Below are 26,381 nucleotides of genomic sequence, written 5' to 3'. Positions count from 1 at the left end.
CTAAATATTTTTTTGCGGCCTGATTATTGACAACATATTCCTTAGATCCTTCTTTACAATATTCTTTGCAGAAATTCAGGCTACCTTCTAGCTATCAGCTGTTTGCCTATCTAAAACTCTTCTATTTATCACCGTTTCAGATCAAAGTGCATTTACACTGTGACTGTCCTTAAGAAGCTAAAGCACTGTATTCCTATGATCTATTTTCGATATTTATCATATATTTCAATATATTAGTTCCTTCTATTCTTTGGCATGGAGAATTACTTTAATGAAATTACATTTAAAGGAAACACAAATAACAATCTTAGTCCATTCATTAGTGATCATCACAAAGTTTCTTTTGGGTCCAAAAAATGCCTTCGTGATTTGCCCTTCCTTTCTGTACTGAGTTATCTTTATTAAAGATATTTTTTGTAAATCACAGCTGTGGGAGGATGATCTTTTTTGTGTTACAACAAATGTTTTAAAGTTTTGTGATTAACAAAAGGCCAAGTTGACTCAGGGGAGGCGGCCATTCATGTGCAGTGTTTCCAATAATGCAAGTATGGAACCTTGTTCTGCCTTACTGTTTCCTGTTCTTGGCTTAGGGTCTGGTAAAGATGTTAATGATTTCTTATTGGGAGGGGAGTGACCACTTGGCTACATAACATTTTGAAGATATTTAGTCATGGGGCGTGGGAGTGAGAGTTGACCAAGGTTATCAGTCATCTTACCTGGATGGGACTAGGTTGATTGATTTGGAATCGGACCCCAAGTAAGGAGGCTGAATGATTGTGCTCTTCAGGACCTTGGATTAAGAACTGAGAGTGGCTGGAGGCAGTTGGCATACCAGGCTTAAGTAGTACCCGGGGGCAAGACTGCCTTGTCGTCCCCCCCCCCCGGCCCGGCTCCCCGTGCCCTTTACGGGAGCCAGCAGGGAAGCTGGGGAAAGGCAGGGCTCGGGGGGGTGGTTTGGGAGGTGCTATGGTGACAGGCCGGCACCTGGGCTCCTGATCTGGCCTGTGCCAAAGTGTCCACCTAGGCCACCCACTGTGGTGCCTTGCCCTCCCGACCTCTCTGCAGGCCAACTTCTGCCTTTCTACAGGCTGGGAGAGTGGGGGGCTGTGGCGGGTGGTCCAGGTGGGTGCAATGGCTGCCTGCTGCCGATCCCCACACCTTACCTCCCTGCAGGCCAGCTTCGTCCCTCTCCAGGGTCTGGGGGGATCATCTTTGGTGGCCTTTTTTAAAAAGAGTAATTGCTATATTGTTGCAGTATTATAATTAGTGGTATAGTGATTTCTTTTTAACTGTGTGCCATCAAGTTGCAAACAACTTATGGAAACCCCTCAAGGGGATTTTAAGGCAAGAGATCAGCAGAGGTGGTTTCCTATTCTCTTCCTCTGCATAGCAACCCAGGTCTTCCTTAATGGTCTTCTATCCAAGTAGAATCCTACTTGGTTTCTGGGCTCTGATGAGTTTGGACTAGTTTGGAGTATTCAGCCTGTTGATATAGTAGTTACCATTTTTAAAAAGTCCTAGAAAACATCACCAAAGCTATGGCGGGGCAGGGGAATGGCAGCAACAGGTGAGTCTTGCCAAGAGATGTCAGTTTCATTTATTTCACCTCTGTAGAACAGCGATAGAATACTGGTGGTGGTGCTGCCACAGTGGAGTGATACTGGGATCTGAGTGTGGGGCTGAGCATGTGCTGAACTCAATCCATGTGGAACAGAGAGCACTCATTTTGCTCTACCTACTCACATTCATAACCATTTGGGCAGAGGGCCTATCTGCAATGAATAATGCACACTGGTAACACTAGAGCCAGAACACCCAGTCCAGCTACTCCTCTATACACACTGCCTTGTATACAAATATATTCTGTTAACCCAAGATTCCTCTTTTCACCTATAACACATTCCCTTTTCCTTTTTGAACCAACACAGGTACCACAATCTCTGATGCATCACAGATTTCTTTCTTATACACCCCCCCACACACACACACATTTTACTGTGCACTTCTAGCACCTCACCTCTCTCCCTAAACTAGTACTGAGATCTATTTGCACCCACTCGAGTAACTTTTTACATCTTGTTCTTGCTCAATTTTTCTTCCTGTAGTAGCTCTAAATATTTTCCTTACATCCTTGTCTTCTAATCTCTACTTCTCACTGCAGTACATGTAAAGCATTCCTAACTGAGCCCTCCGGGGGAGGGCGGTAAGTAAGTAAGTAAGTAAGTAAGTAAGTAAGTAAGTAAGTAAGTAAGTAAGTAAGTAAGTAAGTAAGTAAACGAACAGACAAACAAACAAACAAACAAATAAACAAACTGCCTTTTTACACAATGTCTGGCAGCAAACTCAGGTTTTCAACAGGGTAGGGAACTGCTTCTCTGAATTTGCTCATTTGTACATTGCATTTTAGATGCACACTTAAAAATTTACCTATACTCTAAAAAGCAAGACATATATCAGTCTCTAGGCAGACTTCACCCCATAGTCGCTGTACAGGAATGACTTACTTGTTGCAAAAGGCTGAAAAAATTGTGCAAACTTCACTGAGTGACTCTGAAGCCAGGAAGAAGCAGAACAACACAGAATATAATAACCAGCATTCTCCCATCCCTGCCCCCATTGTGAATGATTTAGTGTGGGCCATGGATGCTCCCACAACAAGGTGGGAAAGTGTAACAAACAATAGCTATGTAGAACTCCCTAGGAAGCTAAAACTGTGAATGAAGGGAGTCATATTAACATGTGCAGACTTAATCCAGAAACACGTGTAAACTTGCCATTCTGTCAAAGATAACAGCACAGTAATAAGAACATTCAGAAAGCAGCTCTTCACACTTTAATGGTAAATAGGAAGTGAAAAAAACAGGATCCACAAATAGCGGTACAAAGTTGTGTAGAGATGGTCTCATTAGTGTCAGTCTGCTTGTTGTTTAGGGAAGAGATTGTTGCCTTTGCTACACTGGATTGGACACCTGAGAACTCCTCCACATGGAAGGTCCTAATAAGATTCAGTAGAGTTTGTCATTTCTGAAGAGTTTGCAACAAATGTCAGTCTCAGCACCTATATTTTCTGAGGCATATTTTGTTATCTGTCTGGTGAGAGGTAAAATAAATTTATATTCAGCACTGAAAAATCTGTCCAGTAGATGGAGCTGTGTAATCATTACAGAACCCAGTAATGAATGTCCTTGACTAAATGAAGGGTAAGAGCCTTAATACACCAGAAAGATGTGATTCTTTTAGTGCCTGGTACAAATGCCAAGGAAATCAATCAAAGGCTTCCACTGCCTTCAATGAAATTCATATGCTTAATAGTACAGTGTCTTTTAGTATGTTTGTGTAGGGCAGGGAAGAGCTAAAGGGGACAGTGAGAGAAAGCAATAAAATACAGGAAAAGGGGGAAATTTTCAGAGCAAGAAAGTACATGTTTATTGTACTTTTTTTTTTTGAGCACTGAACATAATTCAAGGAACTCCCTTCATAGAAATTTGCGGCCATTCACAGGATCAAAAAATGGCAGGGAAAGAAACACCATTCACCCATTAGGTTGCAGCCACCACTTCTGAAAGGGCTAGTTGCAGCTAGCACTCCCAGGAGGAGTTGGAGTGACATCATTTCTGAAAGGGCTATTACCACAGAGTTTCTAAAATAAATTCTAAACTAGACCATAAACTATGTCACTTCTAATTTTGGCAAAAATGACATCAGTACACCATGTTCACACATGCCCACATTTCCTTCTGCTGGTGATTCGGCACAGGGATACAGGAGTTCTGGCATCCTTATCATCCATTTGTATTTGTAGATATAAAACACATGACACTTTTTCATATGCTCTAAAAAGCTTGCAACTGGCCACAACTATCAAAACAAAACAATACAATGGTAAATAAAAATTACTTCTGCTAGTTTAATAGCCAAACTACGCAAAACAGTTCGTAGTATCCAGCTCTATTTCTACCAACCCATCCTTCAAATTTGTTACTCCAAATGTCAATTGGAAAATCAAAACCTTGCAGCTCTGCAGGAAGAAGACTCTCAACCTCATGGAACAACATTGCAGAATCTCAGGAGCAATTGCTCTAAAGGTCATGTCTCTATTGGCCATCTCTTATAATACACAGTTGGACCAGAAGATGGCAACTGATGTGAGAGTTAATGTGAAGAAAGTCTCTGGTGTATGCAGATTCCAGTCTGTGAAGAGCTTTAAAATTTAGTAACAAGGCCTTGGATTGGGTTAAGAAAAACACAGGAAGAAACTAACACAATGCAGAACGAATTTGTCCCCAGTATTGACAGACAGCATGCTTGTAATAGACAAACTTATAAATTATATATAATAATGTGAGGAATTCCTATAATAGAAAAGGGTGGAGCTTTTGCAGTAAATAAAACTGATAAAATATTCTTCTATAATAGTTATTATCTGTTTGCTTAAAACAAGGCCAAATTCAGGATCACGTTCCAAATTTTTTTCAGATGGACAAATTAATTATAAGGCTGAGTGTCTCTCACTAGTGCCTCCAACATTTCATCTGGCTCTTTTCATTTCTATCTGTCCAACTGCAGCCTCCAGGGCTTGGTTGAAGAATAGCAACAGCAGCTTCCAGATGTTTGGTCAAAAATATAATGTTGAGCATTATCAGCTGGAATGAAGGGATTCCTCCTGCTCAGTCTTGGATTTATCTTTAATCCAAAGTTTTGATCTGGTAATCTTCCATCAGATTTCATGATACTTCAAAGAACAGAGCCCCAGGATTAAAAAATGAACGTTCCTCACACTTTGCCTAGTTCTGCAGAGACCATGGAAGTGACTTTTAAAAAAAGTTTTCCAGGATCACACTTTCACATACTCAAGAATCAAAAACTTTGTGATAAATGCACCAGCATGTTCCAGTGTAAAGTAACACTGGCAAATTAACTGAAACCTCTCCAAAATCATCTGTTTAGATGACAAACAATAAGCTAAAACCATAAATTTTTCAGTATGTAAAGTGGCTCCATTTTTTTTTTTCATATGGTGCAATTTTGGGCTTCTGCAACAGAGAAACAAAAAGGATAAAAGAAAGTCCTTCTAACCTATTATTCAAAAAGGAGATTTAAAATTTAAAAGGGGATATGTTTATAACATACCTAGGGCTAATTTTGAGGGGAATGTATTATTTCATACATTCAAGTTGCTATTATTGTTCTTGTCATTGCTATTATTATTTGTGTTGTGGATGTCTGGTCTTCTGTAACCTAGAAACCTTTTAAAAATCTGCTGCTCTGGCAGGACCCTTACTATTCTGCCAGTCTTCAGACAAACATCACCCACCAGAGCTGCCTGTAACCAGACTAGAAGGCAGAGAAGCTTCAGGTTTTTTGGATGACACATTTTTGAGTGTTATCCAGGAACCCTGATGTTGAACTGCCACTTTACACTCCACCAACTTCCCTATCAGGTTTTTAGCATAATGAACATTGGAACAGATTTAAAGATGGCATTATCCTGGATGCAAATTAATGATCCAGCCTACTTTTTACTCCCTAAATCTTTTTTGGCAATGAAATAACTTCTTTCATGTATTTCTGCACTTGGCTATTCCATAGCTTGAATATATCAGGTCTGCTTCGCCAAAGCTCCATCCAGTTCCAAACTGTTTCCCTCAGAAGACTGCCAGATACTTCTGAAAGCTAACAAGCACAGTATGAAAGTGCAGCTCCCCCCCCCCCCCAATGTTTGACGCTCACAGCACTGGGACCCAAAATAGATCCTTGGAAGCAGGTACAAGGCTAGTGGCCTGATTGTTGCCAAAAAGCTACATGGTGGTATGGGTGAGTTGGGCTGGGCTGGGCTTGGGGGCGGGGGGCAGAAGAAGCATAATCTGAAGGACTAAAGCAATAGACAAGAGAAGGTCCCTCACTCACTGATTTTTCCATGCTAAACCATTCCCATTGATAGCGGAGCCAGAAGAGAATCCCACTCCTGGATTATGTTCGAACTAAAAGATTAGTAATTTTGTTTTGTTTTTGTATTTAGCTAGGTAGAAACTGACTATTAGGTAGAAAATAGGATTCGTAAGTTTTCCTGTATTTGTAACTGTATGGAACCTCCTTGGCCCAAGGCAGAGAGCCATCTCCGCTCCACCTGGGCCCACCTTATTCACGTGTAAAGTTTGCTGACACACGCGGACAAAAGAAGACCTCAGTTGAAGCGCCTCGCCCTGCCTAATCCCGTCAGCAGGCAGATAAGGAAGTTCTCGTCAACACCCTCTGTTTCCTGACCCCAGACACCTGGGGAAACCTTTGTATCTTCCCGCCAGTGGACACGTCATCGCCTCGCCCTACTCTGGCGCGAAACTCGAGAAGGGGATGCCTATCGGGCCCTGATTGGTTCCTGCATGTTGCAGATGTATGATTGGTTACTTTGAATTGTGTTAATGAGTGGTGGTGGGCTGTCTTGTATTTCTCCCGGGCTCCCGACGGGAGGAAATGTATTTAAGACATTGTAAGGCTGCTAGGCAGTGCAGTTGTTGTGCGGAACGGAGGTGCTGACACTTAGGTCAGCATCTCAATAAACCACTTTTATTTATCCGAGCCGTGTCGGGTCTTGCTTGGGTTCCTGGGCGCTGCCGAGAGCGGGATACTTCTGAGTAAGGAAAGTGTTACCCAGAGCAGCGCGGTAACACCATCAACCACTTTCCACTGCAGTGTGGCAAGCACAGGTCTAGCAACTGGCAGGGGACAAACACCTCCCCCCATTTCTAATTTACAGTGAACATCCAGGACTATTCAGAAGTACACACAATCTGATTCTGAGTGATTAGATTTTTTTAAAATTGTCATTATCTGCTTGCCTCTCTGTCTCATAACTACTTTGAATCTGAGGCCTCAGACAATCCCTCTGTGCTGACCTTAAAGAGTTGGAATAAGGATTACTGAGCTAATGTACAACATTTTGAACAGAGTATTTGAAAGCATTATAGAAATTCAGTGTATTATTAGTAGGCGCTTCCAGTGTGACCCAATATTAGCTAATATTAGCTAAATGTTGAGAACACTCTGATAAAACTCTGGCAAGTGAATTCAAAGAGTTTTCAGCAGATGAGTGTGTTTTAAGTTATTTGCTGGAAGAACACATGTAACTTGAGCATTTCACTAAAAATGGCTCCACAAAACAGCTCTTCTTTGTGTACAAATTAATAAAAACAAGAGAGGGATATCTGCCTCCACTGGCATGTTAAGCAGGAAAAAATAATCCTCCCATTTTGTCATTTTTTCCAACTGTTATTAGAGTTTTTAAAAACGTACATGTTCCAGGCCATAGCCATTTGTAGATAATGGGCTACCGTGTTTCACTAAGTAAAAATATAACAGAAAGCCTTGTGTGAGAAGCCCCCTTACGAATTTCAGCTGAGAACATGATTTGGTCATTAAATGATATATTTTAAGTAATTACAGCAAGAGGTTTCCCCCTCAGAGCAGGTCAAATGGGCATCTTAAATAGAAGTCGTAGCAAGTGAAAACCAAAATACTTGCTAAGTTTTAAAATCCTTTTATTCAAGAATCTCAAGGGACTCTGACACAACAGGCTTTTTGTCTATGGCCTGCCTTTAGCACTCTCAAGCTAGTTTGTTTTATTTAACTCTCACAGGCAACTTTCCTCCTTTGGAGGGGCCCTTTCCTCCCCCTCTCCCTCTTTCCTCTGAAAGGGGCCCAGGCACTCATTTGTGTCAGGTAAAACTTGAAAGACAGAGAGAAAGAAAGACCAAGCAAGCTTGGGTTCTGGCATAACCAATTTGCTCCCCCCCGCCCCAGCTCCCCCAGCCGCATCCTCTCACTGACTACTTGAAGTCCATTCTTACAGACACATGAAATGTTCCTATGTGGAAGGGAAATAAAATGACCACAAGGTCTCTGGATAGTTTTAAAGCGGCAACATGCCTGTTTCCTTGATGCCAGCCAGCTAAGAGTGAGAGAAACAATCTGGCTGCAGAGACTCGCCTGCTCTTTTAACAAAGCCCTAATCTTGGGTAATGGGAGTGAGCTCACTGCCTTACAAAGTACTAATTATCAACTGCATTTTCCAAAGGATATGAATAACTCCCCCCCTCCCCGTGAGAAAGAGGCCCAAGGCACAACCCTGAGTAGTTGTAAGTGCTTAATCCATAACATGAATAGTTCCAGTGGACTCCTGTACAGCTCTGCCTGCTTGCAAGGGTCTTGAACAGCAGAAGGGTAACAGGCCAAGTTCAATGGAAAATGTGCCAAAAATAATACCCACTTCTTCTATTTACATGGTTTGGGTATACTGATATCAAAGTTGGCACTTGCCAATTAAATTGAATTATACTTGAAATTCAATTTCCCAAGGTTTTTAAACTTCTCTGAATGTCAGCTGAAAGGTTGTATTTACTCATGGCAAGTGTGCATGAGTTTTTTTACATTGTTCTAACCAATTAGAATGGTGTGGGGAAAGGTTCAAAATAAGCAAATGTTCAGAAGCACTTGTGAGAATGAAACCATGGCCTAGTCAAGCTTGAACCCTAATCTTTATACTGCTTATAAAGAAGAAATGAGACAGACCTGAGCATTTGATGTAGGTCAAAGTGCACATTAAGTCAGGGATCTGTGATCAGAAATCTGGACATGGGGCTGCAATTCTTAGAATGGGACAATTCCCCCCTAAACTTTCCTCAATGAAGATCAGCCATCCTTCTTGCTTTGCGTTGCTTTTAACCTTGGAAAGGGGGAAAAACAACAGGCAAAGATCCCTTGAAGATGCCAGCCACAGATGCAGGCAAAACGTCAGGAGAAAATGCTACTAGATTACGGCCATTCAGCCCAGAAACCACACAACACCCAAACAGGCAAAGTTGTTTTTGTCCTTACTACAGCTAAAGGCAATCTGGGCAGGAGGGCTGTTTAAATTAACAAAATAGTGTGGTGATGAAGAGTTAACCCGCATTCCGGATGCCATACTGCCTATTAACAACCTCTCTCTCATTCTCTTTCTCACACACACAGTAAAACACAGTGTATCCCCCACAGCTACTTTTTAACATTAAACAAGGCTTGAGAACCAAAAGAAAATAATGGTAAATTTTGGGTTTGGGACCGGTGTTTGCAACCTGAAGGTCTTGGATAGCTGGAGAGGGTGGGGGGAATCTTCCATGCAAAGTTTCTGAGTCCTGCATGGAAGATCAGGGTTGCTCTCCCATGGCTCCCACTGGGCTGGAAGGGCATAGGAGAGGCAAGGATCTTGCATGGTGGGCATGGGAGAGGCGTGGGTTTTGCAGGGTGGGGATGGGAGAGGCATAGATCTTAGGATGTCAACCTCCAGGTGAGGCCTGGAGACCTCCTAGGATTACAAAAAGAAGAACCAAGAGGAGGAAGAGAAGGAGAAGAAAGAGTTTGAATGTATGTTCTGCTTTTTAAAAAATTGTAAGGATCTCAAAGTGGGTTATAAACTCCTTCTCTTCTCCTTTCCACAACAGACAGCTTGTGAGGTAAGTGGGGCTGAGAGAGTTCAATCAATCAATCAATCACGCCTTCATTGGCATAAAGGCTGAGAGAGTTCTGAGAGAACTGTGATTTGCCCAAGATCACACAGCAGGCTTCATGTGTAGGAGTGGGAAAACAAAACTGGTCACCAGATTAGAGTCCTCCATTTATGTGGAAGAATCAAATCTGGTTCCCCAGATTACAGACAGCCACTCTTAACTACTATACTATGCAGACTACAGAGATTGCTTCCCTGGAGAGCGAGGCTGCTTTGGAGAGGAAACTGTAGGGCATCATACCCTCCTGAGATTCCTACCCTCCTCATACCTTGTTCTTCCCAGTCTCCACTCACAAACCCTAAATTCAGATATGGATCTGAAGCCCTTTCCAATCCCTTTATTCAGTCAGGCTTACTGAACAGGAAAGTGTTCACACAGGTAAGTTTTATATCAAAACGTGGTTAGGCTTAACTACAGTTAACATTTGTGTTAATATAATCCTTAGGGCCTACCTACATGCCAGCTTTGTGAAGTGGTTAAGACGGGTGGACTCTAATCTGGAAATCTAGGTTTGATTCCCTACTCCTCTACATGAAGCTTGCAGGGTACCCTTGGCTCTCTCCAAACCTTCAGCCCCACTTATTTCTGTTGTGCAGAGATGAAGGAATTGTGATTGCAAGCTGCTTTAAGACTCCTAAAGATAGAGACAACAGGATATAAAAATGAACTCTTCTACTGCTGTTCTACATTTTCTTTGCACCTTACCTTGTTCTGTGTGATTGGATATGTATTACTAGTTCTGTGTTGGCCTGACTCAAACTCAGACCATGCTGCAAGACTGAGGGAGAGGGGCAGAAACCTCTTTCCATCCATACTGGTTTCCCAACAATTTGTACTCTATCAGTACATGTGATTTCCCCAATAGAGATGTCACACTGATTCCAAGGGACAGAGCCAAGGGCACCTGTTCTTGGCAGGCTACAGACAAAGCCTCAGTCACTGGCATTTTCCCTACAGCCAAAATATCCCAGGGGGAAACCGGGATCATACGTACTAGCATGTTTCCATCTCGGTTCCTCCCTCTTCAGGGCAGCCCATCAGCGCATTCAGGCCAGGAGGAAGAACTCCAGGTGATTATGCACTGCCCCCGGTTTAGTTTCATTTCATCACCAACGTTGCCACACTTGCACAAACTGTCCCCTTTTTCTGCCATTTTGATTGGCTGCAGCTAGTGAGGTAGGAAAAATAAACTGGTCTGTCTCCCACTGTGTTTGCATGGGAGTGGGAATGGCACTTTTTAAAAAAGAACCCCCAATTTCATTGTTTTTTTGAAAGGTGCGGGATAAGGGAAATCTCGTGGGGCGGGCCCAAGTTAGACAAGGAAGCCATACGGAATTCATGCCCAGACTGGGATGGTTCACTTCCTTATCCCAGGATATATTGGCCATGAGGAAAACGCTACTGAGGAAGGAGGGGGTTTTTAATCTTTTTTCTTCACCCCACCCCATTCTTCCTCTCATCTGTCAGATGATGGCAGAGCACGGCCTTCTCTCTGTGCTGTGTCCACCCTGCCCTTTCTTGTTTGTTCTCAAGCAGGGTTTTCATCAGGGGCTTGCTGTAGTTGTTCCAGACTCCAATGGGGCCTATGTCACCTACCTGGGACTCTCCCTCAAGTCTGGTGAGCTTTGGCTGAGGCACTTTCCCATAAAGAGGGGCTAATAGTGGCTTCCTGAGGCCATTTCAGGTCAGGAAAATGGCACAGAAGGAAAGGGCTTTTCCTCACAATTTCAATCTGAATTTGTCGGCCTCTGCCTGGTAATTGATATCCCAGTGCAAAACTTAAAATATACATCTTATTGTGTTACGCCAGCACTCTAGAATTCATCTAGAGTCACAGCTGCTCCAGAAAAACAGAACAGAGTGCAACTAAAAGGCATCACCCCCAGCTTTTAGACCCAGAAAATAAAGGTAAAAAAAGCCAGGGAAGGAATAAGCATGGATCCGACTGAAATTCACAAGGAAAAAACAAAGTAAGACACTCCTTTGCAAGAAAGTTAATCTTAAAAGCAAACACCCTGATCAGCTGAGATCATTTCAGATTCCAGCAGCCACAAGAATAGTAACAGTAAAGGAGAAATGTTTCAGAAGACATAAAGGGATTTCCTTAAGTTAAATGTTTTAACACATGCAAGATGAAAAATTTAGCCTCTTTCCTAAATCAGCTCTAAGGGCAAAAGCTTATCTCCTGAGTCCCAACACATCTGTAAACAAATATTCATCCATGGTGTTAATCATCAAATGATCAGCTTTTGCCACAAACAAACATTAAGCAAGGAAATATTCTCAGTCAATCAGGAAACTAGCCGATAAAAAGACTTCCCTACAACAAAAGCAAGTTCAGTCAATGGATTCAGTTTCTCTTTCATACTGGCCTCGATTGCCTCTCCAGCACCAGAAGAAGAAAATCAAGCAAAGTATGATGTGATACCTTCCTCTGTGTCTTTCTGTCCCTCTGCTACCACTTCATTCAGCCCCAGGATTTCTGTCTGACCTTTTGTAAATACCGACCTGCTCCAGTTTCCTACTTTCACTCCTTTCTTACATTTCCCCTCTCTCCAGGCATCTCTGCTGCCTCACAGCTTTTCCTCGCCTTCCTTCTCTGCAACAGCCTTAAGCACAGCTCCTTGAATTCAAACCTTCCATCTACTCTTGCTTGAGTGCCCGCCTCTTTTTCTCTCTGTGTGCCTCTATTTGTCAAGGTCTCTCTCAGATTTCTCTCTGTCCCTCCCAGGGGACATACACACATACACACAACCTCATTTCAGTTTGGCCCCCTAAAAAGGGAATTAGAAGAGCATGGAAAAATATTGTAAATTAAGGGAATAATCACACAAGGATTGAGATTGAATTTGTCAGTACTGCAAATATGAAGTGTCATCGATTAATTGATGCCTTCACTTTCTGTTTAGTCAATAACATTTACTATTGCTTTTCTGTTGAACTTCTTGGGGAAATATTTGTTTGTTTATTCCAATAGGGCAAGAGGCTTAAATCATTGTCCCTCTCCTTCATGTTATCCTCACAACACCCACTCTATGAGATACCTTCAGCTGAGAGTTTCTGATTGGCCCAAATTTACCTTGCAAGCTTTCATTTTATTTTTTATTTTTTATTTATTTATTTATTATCATATTTATATACTGCCCCATCCCCTGAGGGCTCTGGGCAGTGGGCAACAGAATAATGTTACATAAACAATCGTAACAACAAATAATTAATATAAATATATAGCATCATTAAAACATTAAAACTCATGTCAGAGTTGAGATCTGAACATAAGTCTCCCAGCTCCTAGTCCAAAAGTCTAACTAATATACCACACTGGCTCTTTGCTGTATAAACAGATATACAAATGAAACAGACATGCAAGTCAACATGGCAAGCAAGCTTTATACCAGGCATTTATGCTGTAAATTCTGGAACTGGCTTAACCAAAAGAACATTTTGTCTGTGGAACAAGTGGGCTTTAAAACTGGCCACTAATGACCGAGGCCTGGTTTTACATCATTTGATAGAGAAATATAGTTCCAATAGGGCACTTTATGTGGCCTTTGTGGACTATAAAATGGCATTTTATAACATTGCTTGAGACAGACTGCAAGCAAAATTAGAAGCATCCTCAGTGGACTCGTGCTTACTTGTTCTTTGTATGAAACCAGTTTCCTGACAGTAAAATGTAATTCATAGAGTCCCTGCCAGGTGGGGTGTGAAATAGGACTGTATCATACACTCCCCCTGCAATTGAATTTCTGCATCTAGAATACTGCCTAAACTAGCAAATAGCTTGATTCCCACACTACTCTATGCAGATGATACAGTGACTGTATCCCACTGTGGAGTAGGACATAAAAAAGCCCTTTCTGGACTCTCACTGAATATTTCCAGTAGAGCAGCTAACAATCAACTTCCAAAAAACCAAAAAATGTTGTCTTTTCCAAACAATTTTTTGAGCACGTGGCAAATTGATGACCAGGATATTGACCAGGTAAACATATCTAAACATCGAGATGTTGTTTCCAAGTCAGTCTGCTCACAGAGAACTGAGAGGGTCTCTGTTGTCAAGAATGCTTGAGGAGTGGTATCAGCTACTCTGAAATTCTTTTTTAATCACTATGGCTGATTCCGCATGGGCCAAAAACAGCAGTGTGAAAACGGTATGAAAATGGTGTAAAAGGGTTTAAAACGGTGTGAAAGGGTTTATACTGTTTTCACACCGTTTTCACACCGTTGTTTTTGGCCCATGCGGAATCAGCCTATATGTGATTAAATTCCAGGGCAAGGGGATACCTCACAGATATGTCCCTACAGTAATTTTTGTTCCCTAGAAACAAACTAAATTTCCTATATCTATATTTGACATTCCATACTACATCCCCAATACCTTCTCAGAGTACAACCAGGGGTAGCATTGCTTGAAGCATGTAGCTGGCTTCAAGCAATATGCTTCTGATTTAAATTAAATTTCAGTCTTCTTGGATTAACTTCACTAAGTCAGATTCTGCATGGGCCAAAAACAGTGGTGTGAAAACTGTGTAAAATGGTTTAAAATGGTGTAAAAGGGTTTACACTATTTTCACACCATTTTCACACTGTTGTTTTTGGCCCATGCAGACTCTGCCTAAGCCTTACAGATAATTTTCATTCTGGATGGAGAAAAGCTGTAGAGGAGAAACTACAGTTCTAATGGTTCTCTCTGCCATAGCCCTTCAGCACGTTGGGTTGCCTGAAGAAAAAAATGCAATGAATTTGGGATACAGCCCTACAAGTTGATAAAGCACAGACTCAAACATGTCCTGCAGCAGTGAGCCATGAAATTTTTTTATCCTGGAAAAATATATTTATGCCTTAGAATTATTGAACAGCCTTCACTGTGGCCTTGTTTAATGTTTTACCTTCAACTCTTCTGTTGACTCATATGTGTTGTTGGTACTTGTATATCCCCTATGTTCAGACTATTTGTCCTTGCCAATTAAATTTAGTTGAAATAGATAAACATCTGCTATTGTACTGTTTATTTTATAAGGACATTTGTGCATTATACATCACCCCAAACTTATCCAAATTTCCAGGAAGATCTGGAAAATTTTTGATGTCCCTTCTCCTGTCAGATCATTCCAGAGAAACCACTCTGGAGGTAGTTAAATTCTGTGCTTCAGCTGCTTTATTAAGCTGTTTTATTAACTAGGTATCATGGAAGTTAAGGATGTAGAATGGTATAGCATAGCCCAATCTCATCAGATCTCAGAAGTTAAGCAGGGTTGGTACTTGGATGGGAAATCACTAAGGAAGACTTTGCAGAAAAAGGCAATGGCAAACTATCTCTGCTTAATCACTTGCCTTGAAAAACCTATGGGGTCTCCATAAGTTGGCTGCAGCTTAGCAACACTTTACATACACATTCTGAAAGTTAGATTAACAAGGCTATAATTGTACTGTATGTATATATTTTCTTTCCTGTGTCATTGACTGTATTGACTTTTGTCAGCTGATATAGGATCATCAGAATATAATAGATTGATTGACAATAGATTGATTGACAATTGATTGACAATATAATGTACATGCAATTTCTTGTACAGAACTAATATCAATATAAAACATATATTATGTATTGAAGTGACTCTAAACAGCTAAATAGAGCACCCAAAGGACAATATAAAGAGTACATCTTTTTTGAGACATGCCACTAAACCTTCTAGGTTGTTTCCTCCTAAATGTCATAGACTGGTATGATTTTTTAAACAAAAGAAGGAAATCTAATTCCAAGTTGTCCAGTTGTACAAATGGGAGATACATTACAAGAAGCCTTGGACATAAGAAGGGTTAGATTGCACTTTCATGCTGCAAAGGATTTTCAGGTAATCTAGAGTTCTTCATAGTTCATTGTTTCCCTAGACTACAGGAACAGTTTTAATAAAACTGAGACATGAATTCTTTTGAAGAGAACTAAGGCACACTATGCATTAGAAACCCTACTGAATTTCAGATATTTCAAAGTCAAAATATTAGATATTGCTCTTTCTCACTCTTATTCTTGGGTGGTTTCTCTCAGAGAAACTGTATGAAAAACTTGAGGTATAGGTGGGCTGATAAAATAAAGTCATTTCATTTGGCCCATTAAAAACCATACCACTGTGACAGTTCATGATTGGCTCTGAAATGACCTCAATCTTTTTCCTCTAAAGCTTTGCTAGTCAATGAGCCCTCATGGATTAGAAACTTACTCCATTTACTGGAATTATTTTTGTTAACTTCATCGACATTCCAGTCAATGTAAGGAGGAAAAATGCGCTGCAGAAGTCTGGTATTTTTACAGTTGTTAATTTTGGTAAATTGCCAACAGCTGATCATTTCCATGGGAAACAGTAATCCAACAATATAAAATGAAAAAAGTAGGTTCATTCCTACAGTAAAATCACTACCTCATGAAGGATCCAATTGGGATTATGGCATCCTTATTTGTTTCAGTTGCAATTTACACCAGTGGAACCCTGTTCTTTTACCAAAAAAGATATTAAACCTTTAGACCCACAGATTATACCCCTGTAATCTAGTAGACTGGCACAATGTACTGAGAACATGAGAAACTGAGGAACAGATACATGTAAATACTAAATATTAAATCCAATAATAACTGAACTGAGTACATAAATATCCTTTAATAAATGTAACAAAGTAATCATAACATATAAAACTCAAATCCCTGATTTGAATGGCTCAAACTAGCCCAATCTCATCAGATTTTGGAAGCTAAGCAGAGTCAGCCCTGGTTAATACTTGAACCACTAAGAAAGTCCAAAGTAGCTTGGCAGAGACAGCAATGACAAACCATCTCTGTTCATCTCTTGTCTTGGATATCCTTTATAAGTTGGCTGCAACTTGAAGCACTTTACACCACCAAGACAAATATGATATGGTCATTACTAAGTCCCAGTGTGAAATTATCACAATAAGATTACTAACAGAAAAGTAGAGATTGGCTACTAAATATCAGCTGTTTCCTAAACGACAAGCTGAACAATGAAGGATTTCCTAATTTGAAAATATTTAAATCAATGAAGGGATTCAAGACAAATCAGGTGTCAAGATTTGTATATCGGTTCAAGACAACTGTTCACTCATTCTCTGGAAAACTTAACCTAAAACTAGACTCATTGAAAATTCATGGTAGCTATACAAAAGTATCCATAACTCCTAAAACTGCAGTTCTATGACCAAAGAATTTCTATAGCTCCCTCAAAAATGTTGCAGATGAAGTGGATCACTGTTGAACCACTTCAACATGTGACTTGATTTTTATGTTTCAAACACCTGCATTTTCCATCATTTAACATAAACTGCTAAGTATTCAGACCCCCCTTTGTTTTTAAAGGCAAAAACAATTAGGTACTCTAAAGGTAGGTGAGCAGAGAGTGGGAGATTGGCATCCAAATGCCATTTTATAGTTCTGAATGTCTGCTGCCAAAAAACTTCCATTACGTAAGTACTGAGGTGAAGTAAATAACTCTTTTTACCAACAAAAGGCTTTTCATTTAAGAATTTTCTCTCATTCTAACTGGACCTTTTATGGCTCATCAGCATTATTATACAGACAAGGGATTTGTTTCTTTATTCATCACCTCCATTCACATCACTGCTTTCTCAGTACCATTTATTTCATACATTTGGTACATGGTACAGTTGCTGTCTAACATTTCTAAACTGGTTTATTGCATGGTTCATCCTTTCATGGCAGGAAAGGGAAACAATAGCAATAAATGAAAAATGTTTGGAAACAAAATAGCCAGCACATTTCAGTAGGTGCTTTTTCAACCATTGTTTACGCCAGTTCTATTCAACAGTCAATAGGAGGTCAGAATAGGAATTCTACCCAATTGTCCTTTGTATATAAACATATGTTATAAACATATGTTATATGCTGTAAATTATATATCTGCCCTTGGATCACCTTTTGAATAAGTATTTAAAAAAAAATACGTGTATGTATGTGTTGCCCAAGGTGCCCAGTTGCGGATTGAAGTCTAAGTCCATACATACACAGAAACACACACACACACACACACACACACACACACACACACACACACACACACACTCTACTATAAATTTTGAAGAATAATGTCCTTGTAGGATCTGGGAACTGGGGAATAGTTCCATTATTGTAAGATAAGAGGTAAGTTTACAATTGTAACTTGATTCTTAATTGTTACAAAATTGCGATCTATAGCTCTTCAGCACTCTGATAGATTTTGCCCAGCTGTTAGTTTTCTGGGGTTTCTCCCATTTCCCTTTGCCCTTTCTTTTAGCCAATGGAGCATTTTCATTACGTAGGGATGAGAAAGCAAAGCCTGTGAATAATAATCATTACATAGGATCCTGTGTCAGCAAAAACCATTGGACTTAATAATTTATATGTTTCTTTCTCTAAAACAATTACACACAAAAGGCTGGACCAATTCCTGGCAAAACAATGTCATTAAATGGACAAAATGAAAAAGTTTACGACTTCCTGAGTTCATGCAAAATGCATACTGGGGCCCAAAGCTTGTTTGTTTATTTGGCATGGCTGTTTCTTAGATTAATTTCTTCTGTTTATAAGAAGGAAAAAAGCATGATAAAGGAAGAACAATGAAGATGCTGCCATGAGTTTGAACAAACTAAATTGAACAAATATTGCACAAACATTACCACAGCTCATTATTTGTTGACTTTTTTTTGCTATCAAATCACAACTGATTAATGGTGACCTGTAGGGTTTTCAAGGCAAGAGGAATTCAGAGGTGGTTTGTCATTGCCTACCTCCACATCATGCCCTGGTTATTCCTTGGAGATCTTCCACAAGAATACTTGCCAAGTCAAGGCTGAGCGTGTGTGATTGGCCCAAGGTCACCCAGCAAGTTTCCATGGCGTGAGTGGGAATTTGAACCGGAGTTTCCCAGATCTTAGTCACTACAGACCTTAACCACTACCTCATGCTGGCTTTCATTGACTTGCTTTCTTACTAACATAGAACATAACAGCATGCTAGGTCAGACAAATGGCTCATACTGTCTAGTATCCTATATCCCCACAATGGCCAATCAGATGTCTCACAGAAGCCCGCAGGTCTCTAAGATGACATCCCTCACCTGCTGATTGCTCCCCAGCATCTAACAATCTTTGGCAATCTTCCTATATGTCCATTTATTTTTCCTTCAGAAAACCACCTATGTGTATGTGTGTTTCTATCCATTCAGGAACTAACATAATCTGTTTAGTACAAGGTTGTAAATCATTCCATGGCATGCAAATTAGCTCACAAGCAAACTGAACTCTTTCAATAAACAATTGAATCATTATAAGAATACTGGGTTTCCAGCATGTAATAAATGTTGAGATTGGCTGCTTGGAAGGATTCTAATTCCAAAATTGACTACCACAAAGGAGAGAGATACATTAAACAGAGGAGTGGGTCAATAACTTGGAGTGCAAGATCTGATGAAGGGTTGCAATAATATGCAAGATATATGAAGCTCTTCTTAGTTATTAGCAAAGTAGATGTTATATTAGAACAGATGATGATGTTTGATATAGAGCATGTGCTCTATATTTTCATTGAAAGCAGAATATACAATAGCAGAAATCTAGTTCAACCAAACCTTGCAGCAGCAGAACAAAAGTCTCTGGAGCACCTGAAGATGTTTAGGATGACACATGATATAAGCCACTGTTCAGACTGACAAAGTGTGTGGAGTTTACCAGATCATCTTGAGTACTCCTTCAGATCCACAACTATATTTCGGATTCTATTCAAAGCAATATTCTCTTGCATTATTCATAAAAGGTAAAAGATACATCTGAAGCTGCAGAAAAAAACTATAATTTTCTATGTTGAATGGAAATTTCTACATGATACAGCTAAAAAGAGGCTGGTTCTGCTGCAAATTAAAGAACCCAGCTCTCATATCTTCCTTGTGTATTTCCTTTTATGCCTTTCCCCCTTTTGCTATAATAGGCTCACTATTGTTACACAACTGCATGAAACCACCTTTTACTGCCTTAGACCATTGGTCTATCAAGGTCAGTACTGTCTAATCCAAATGACAGTAACTCTCCAGAGTCTCAGGCAGAGATACTTCAACTGGATATGCTGCGGATTGAACCTGGGATCTTCTGCACACAGCACAGATGCTCTAACCGTGACCCACATCCTCTCCCTATTCTTTGAAGTTTGTGGAAGTTGGGATGATTAATTTTTTTCCTTCTGGTTGGGAAAAACAGAAGTTTTGTCCATATAAAAGCGGAGGGGGTTGATATATTCCAAAAAAATGAAAGTCTGTGCTGGCATGAACAGTTGATAGCAATTCAGCAACTGATTTAGTATTCCAAAATACCTTTAATTTTAAAAAAATTGTATCCAGGTGAACCTAGTACAAACCAATGTGCTTTTGTAGATAACTATGATGCTACCAAATTCATTACAAATTATATTAATTTATTCATTTAATTTTGCAATCTCAGATCAAACAAGGTGACCCGGTGAATTTCAGCATGTTATTCAGCAGAGGAAAAGAAACTAACCAGGATTCCCCCAGTAACAGACGAGCCCAGCACCAAATCCCCACCCCGCAGTGGGATGCAGGAAATGTGGCATACAGAACACACACACCCCGACGACATCCTTGGCCCATGCAGATTGGGCCCAAGTCCATAATGCAGTCATAATGTGCGATGCTTTCAGAAATGTGAGAAGAGTGGTGGGAGGGTGCCATGAATTTAATGGGCTCTCTCTTTTCCTGTTTCAAGAGAAATGGTGCCTGTAGACACAACAAAGCACAGTTGCTCCACCAATAAAGCATCACAGCAATGGAACACATGAGAAATGGGGAAAGCCCTTCCATTTTCCAAGCTGTCACCTGATCAAATCTGAAAGAAACAGACCCTTCAAGAGTAATTGATAAATATTTTGAAAGATAATTCATCAAGACAGATTCCTCCATAACTTTAGTTTCAGAGGGTAGCCATGCTGATCTGCCATAAAACAGCTAGGTTAAAGCCCAGTAGCATTTAGATACCAACAAGATTTGGGGGGGAGAATCAATGCTCCATTCATTAGATACCCAATAAAGGGAGCTTTGACTTTTGCTTGATCTCTAAGGTGCTAGTGCTACTGCACTAGAATGTAGCTGAATCTCAGCGGTGAATTCTGCATAGCAGAAGTAAAATGTCTTGGGGACATTTAAAAAAAACATTTTGGGGAAGAAGTTCACACAGCTCTCTTCCCAAAAACATCCTCAAAATATTCTATTTCTTTCAACCTGGGTTTTTGAAAATCGCTAAAGTAGGGTTTCTCCCACAACCTGGGTTGAAGAAATTTTCTATCTGCTGAGCAAACAAAAGCGGCCAGGAACCTCTTACTTTCAATTTCACTGTGTGCAGCCACCATTTTTTGTGCTGCATCAGATTCTTCATGAAGATTCCCCACAGAGATTTTCTCTGCTTGCAGCTCATTCACATACAATTCATTGTAAAAATCAGAGGCATATCTAGGCAAACTGGAGCCTGGGGGAAACCCTGAGTTTGGCACTCCCCTCCCCCCCGGTATGAACAGCCACCCTCCCCCACCATGACCAAACAATGCTTTTTTTGGACCAGCTCACAAAACACCTCCCACCCTCAGCAAAATATACATAGCTCTCTCCGCACCAACTCTCTTTCCTAGTTTTGTCCTCACACCAACCCTATGAGGTAGGTTGTTAGCCTGAGAAACAGCTCCAAGCCAGTGCAAGTGGGTATTAAGCATGTAAATCTCTCACAAATCACCCCCAGCAAAACATTTACCAAACAAATGTCAGCATCATCTCTCACAAAACACCTCCAGTGGAATCCACCCCTAAACAGCATCACTTTCAATGGTGTTTAAACAAGGGAGCCCAGATTCTCCTTTTAAATCGACCTTAAAGGGAGAATCTGGGGTCTCCAGTTAAAACAACATTGAAAGTGATGCTGTTTGGGGGTGGATTCTCCTCCACCCTGAAACAGAATCACTTTCAATGTTTAAACTAGGGACCTCAGATTCTCCCTTTAAATCGATGCCCAAGGGGGTGGATTTAAAAGGAGAATCTGGGAAAATTTGGGGGGTGCCTGCTGTCAGGGGAGCAATTGTTAAGCTAGCAGCACCAAAATGCCAGGGTATCTTTAGGATACTCTCCTGCCACCCAGGTTTGGTGAAGTTTGGTTCAGGGAGTCCAAAGTTATGGATCCTCAGTTATGGATCCCATCTCCTATTAGCTCCCATTCAAAATTTTGGACCCCCTGAACCAAACCTCACCAGACCTATCACCAGGACAGTCTCCTGAGAAATCCCTGAAAATTTTGGTGCTGCTAGCCTAAAAACTGCGCCCCCTGCAAGCCAAAAATTGAAAAAACACTAAAAATACAAAACACACACAAACAAGCCTGAATTTTTTGCACACACCCCCCCCCCCCGGTGACCAAATGGGGGCACTCAGGGACATTTGACTCCCCAGATACACCCCTGGCAAAAAGTAGATGAATCAAGTTTATTTTGCCAAGCGATCTCGAACATGTCATTTTTCCTTTTTTTTTTTGAGGGGTATGCCTGCAAAGCTATGACATCATAATTAAAGAAACTGCAATATGTGTATATTTGTGTTGCTGTAGCTTCATAGACATATCCCTCAAAATAAAACATAGATGAGCCGCAAGCAAAGGAAACGTCCATAAAAACCTTTACCAAATAGTGGTGGCATGGAGAATCTCTGCCTTAGAAAACAATGGCAGGTGCAACTGTGAAACTGACCAGAGCTCTGTGCAGCAAGTGGGAAAAAATATCCCTTCTGGCTGGCAATGCTTTTGGCTGGCTGTTTTTAGTGGGTTGTATACAAACTTTAAAAAAGCCAAAACTGATATTTTTTAAACCTCTGCAGGACTTTTTATTTCTGCTGTGTGGAAATCACCAGTGACTTCTTTCTGGGGCTGCAACATACAGAAATGAGCAATGGCTGCAGGGCAGGGATGTAGGGGTAGAAAATGGCGCCCCTGCCCCCACCCCTTGAACAGACACACAACAAAGGAAAGTGGGCATGGCGGGGGTGGTTTTTCTACCCCCCGGCATGCGCGTGGTGCAATGCCCACCCCCCATTCCCTTGTAGATATGCCACTGCTTCAAGGCTGCAAGATATGTATGTTAAAAATGTTTATGTATAGTTTTTATTTAATACATGTGTAGTTACCACTACTTGAGTTTCTTCTGTTGTAGCTAAGGAGTTAAGCCAAACACTGCAAGGAAAAAGTAGACTTTGCGCTAAAATTTCTATGGATGGAGGAGAAAGAGATAAAGGTCTGAACAAGCAGCAAGGCAAAGGTTGCTGTTAATCCCTGCAGTGTGACATGTCATGAGACTCAAATCCACAACGATCTCACACCAGGTATTACCATGAGTAGGGATAAAAGGCACGCAGAAGAGTTGGCTAGATGACAATTTCTAGAAACCACATTTCTCTATTGTTCCAGCAGCCTGACCTATTTTACATTCTCAAAAGCAATGCCACAAATTAAAAACAAATCCATAAAATTGTATAGGTCTCTTACCAACACGCTGCCATCAGTCCAGCGAAAGTCATTTTCATACATCTTATCATTTAAGCCAATCCACTGATAGTCATGGCCAATACCTGTGTGTGTGAGGGGAGAACCAGGAAGACATTTTTACTAACTTCCCCATAAAAGGAACTGTCTCAAAATAAAACATTTTTGCAGGCTGAATCAGGCTTCCTGTTTCATTTTTGTTTAAAGTTTTATGTAGAAGACAAATGAATGCTTGCAGAACCTTCCCATATTTGCAGCTAAAGGTATTTATAACAATGATTTCCATATACAACAATGGCTTATAGATACTGATCTATAAAGTATATTGGTATTTTCCTGTTATCAGATGGCTGTATTCTACAGCATGTCAAACAGTGGCATTTCTTTGCAAGGCCCTACTTCAGCCATTTGCTACATTAAAACTTGAAACTTTGGCACATAAGAAGTGTAAGTTCTTCTCCACTGTGAATTAGAGAATGCTATATGCAGACAACAGGGATTCCCAACTGTGAATTTTCACTGATACAGATAACACTCTGTCTTTCCCAGAACAAAAGAATATCCTTGTGTACCCTGGAGCCCTGGATGTTTGGAATATGCCAAATATGTGAAAGAGCCACTAGTTTAAAACAACCTTCCCCCGTGTTATTTTTATTTACATGTTTGTGGGGAAAGTAGATATGTTAATAAGGTAAGAATAACAAAAGAGTATCATGGAATGTTTCTGTTTTTAAATTATTCTAATAATCTCTAATCTTCTGCTTGATTTTTGGGAAGTTGTGCTGGAATGCACTGTTTTTGTCAAGGATATATCCTCCTTGGTAACATCAAGCAGAAATATTTATCAGTGCACCAAAGTATCTGGCAGAAAACCAGCAACTTGGAATCTTCCCAGAAGATAATGCAAACTTGACACATTTTCTGGAAAAAAACGAGGGTCCAACATTTTAAACATGAATATAACTAATTAAGAGTGTTTGGAAATGAATGCTATGTGTATTAATCTGTAACATTACTCTGGGTTTATACCTGGGATAGTAACAAATGTCATCTACTTGAGCTTGACACAAGAAAATGTTAAGTGACTGATAATATTATGCCTGAGTGAAACAGTATTTTCAAAGTACTTAGAGATAAGATTGTCTAAACATAAGTTTAAAATAAAAAGTGGTCAGAATAAAATGCTTCACTGAGTTTTCTTCTAATGTCTTTTTCTCATGAACAAAATTTTTTAGGATAGTAAAGCCTTATTTTCTTCAAAGATCATCCATTTCTCCCCACCCCAGATGATGAATAAGACAGATGTGGAGCTGGAATGAAAGGAACAAAGTCTTCTTGAAGACAAAAGGTCCTCTTTTTAAGGATAAACGATAATACATGTTTTGTAAGGAATACATTTTAAAAACAACATTTAGAACCCTGGTGGGTATTTTCTTTACAACCATGTAATTCCCGTTATGTTGCTGCAATTGAAATGCCACGTACGGTTCACAAAGAGCTGTTCTTCATGAGACAAGATGCTCGTCAGATGGGCTCCCTGGAGACGGCACTCTCTTTCAGCTGCATCCCACGTCCGACGATGGGCAAAGTATTTGTAGCACTGCCCTTGGAACTTATGCCAGCCGTAATCACAGGTTTCAGTGTCTGCAACAAACAAGTGAAAAACTCTTACCTAAACATAGGTTGCATTGGGTATGTTTGTTTTTTCAAAAGAGAAAGACAGAGGTTGATTCCCAGGAATGTCTATTGATTGATTCAATGCTGAAAGAAAACCAAACAGAAGCATTCATTGCCAAGATTACCTGTATTCAAAGAAACTGAACACATAAGTAATATTTACAATTAATGTGCTTATTTTCCGTTAGCCTGCATCATTGGCACTTGATTCTTAACTGATTCTTCAAACTTTTACTGTACAACTTTTAATAAGTAGCACTGTTTGATAGAGTGATTTGGCAAAGTGGATTGCACTGGAATCTGTACAGTTAAAATCCCTCAGCACCACAAGGAAGTGACAGATAACTCTACTGCATCCAGAAACTCCAAATATGGTGGAGTCCACATCAAACAAGATTTTCCAAAGCAGTTATGTACTTCAGGGACAAGAGCTATGTCTGAAGACACAGATCTTTCTTAAAAGCTTCCATCATAGCGGCAGCTCCCACAATGCAAATCTGCACACTACATGTGTTGCCGGTTCAGCAAGAAGAGCAGATTCAACAAAATCTTCAAAGATAACAATTTCCATATTTCGTAATCTAGAGATTATAATAACTGATTGTATATTTTTCCAAATGCATTTCTTTCTCCAATATATATTTAATTTTCCAAAGATGAAAACAAAGACCTAGGAAACATAATCCTACAAGTACCTGGAACCACCTTCTAAGAGGAAATATAAAAATAACTTACATATATGATTTAAAAGCTTGCAAGGCCATTCTAAGGCAAATGAAGCTTCACAGGAAAAATATGGCATAAGTGAAGTTGTAATTTTTATACATTCCAGCAAGACGAATCCCATGGGCCCACAGTAACTCCTTCGGATGAAACTACACACCCTGTGCATGACAATTCCATGCCACCAATTTCCCAACTAGCTATTATTGAATCATGAATGTTCATAAATGTACTACTAATGGGATCTTGTATCCCAACTTCCTGCTTCTGAGCACTATGCTTAAAAGAGCCCTATTAACCCTTTAACAAAAAGAGCCCTATTAACCCTTTAACAAAATCACAACCACAGTTAATTGTAGTGTTATAAATATAGACATTACAGATGCCTGTAAGATGAGTATCATAGACTTCAGCTTTATTCATGAAACTAATCCTTCAGATAAAACCAAGGGCAACATTCCCACTAACTTTTTGATATCTCCAGACTCCCTATTTTTCTTGGAAAGCAAATAACACAACCATCACTTCAGAAGGAAAGTTTATTCCTGTTTCTCAACGCACCTTCCCTCGTGATTCACTGACACGTTTGTTCTACCTTCAATGCTACTCATCACCTATTTGGGCTGAAGTACAAATTCAATGCACAGATGATACATTTAATTGTTGAACCATTGCTGGGAAATGAGTCACAAATATGAACCTGTGAACACTGCATTTCACCATAGAAGGCAGAAGTAATGCTTGCTGAAGCCTTGAAGGACACTGTACTTCCAACCTGTGGTGATACACTTCACTTGGAGATTCAGCCAAGAAGCTAAATCAGATGCAAAAAAGGTTTTCTTTCCACTT

General features: G+C 40.2%; 1 protein-coding gene across 7 annotated transcripts in view; it reads right to left on the bottom strand.

Moving 5' to 3' along the window:
* Positions 1-26,381, bottom strand: part of VCAN (versican) — a 152,578-nt gene that overhangs the window by 13,879 nt on the left and 112,318 nt on the right. For 6 of the 7 annotated variants that reach the window (XR_007245089.1, XM_048503758.1, XM_048503757.1 and 3 more), the window contains 2 exons: positions 24,618-24,776; positions 23,136-23,218 (listed from right to left, as the gene is read on the bottom strand). Coding sequence is in view for 5 of the 7 variants with exons in the window: in XM_048503758.1 (XP_048359715.1) it covers positions 23,136-23,218; positions 24,618-24,776 (242 nt within the window). In the remaining 2 variants the exon portion in view is untranslated. Of the gene's footprint in view, positions 1-23,135; positions 23,219-24,617; positions 24,777-24,804; positions 24,894-26,381 lie in introns of all 7 variants that reach the window. The other variant, XR_007245090.1, reaches the window with a different exon arrangement.

Source organism: Sphaerodactylus townsendi, linkage group LG07 (genome assembly GCF_021028975.2).
Source record: "Sphaerodactylus townsendi isolate TG3544 linkage group LG07, MPM_Stown_v2.3, whole genome shotgun sequence".
NCBI classification, from domain to species: domain Eukaryota; kingdom Metazoa; phylum Chordata; class Lepidosauria; order Squamata; family Sphaerodactylidae; genus Sphaerodactylus; species Sphaerodactylus townsendi.
Note: the sequence above shows the minus strand (reverse complement) of the source record. Positions and strands in the feature narration are given on the sequence as shown.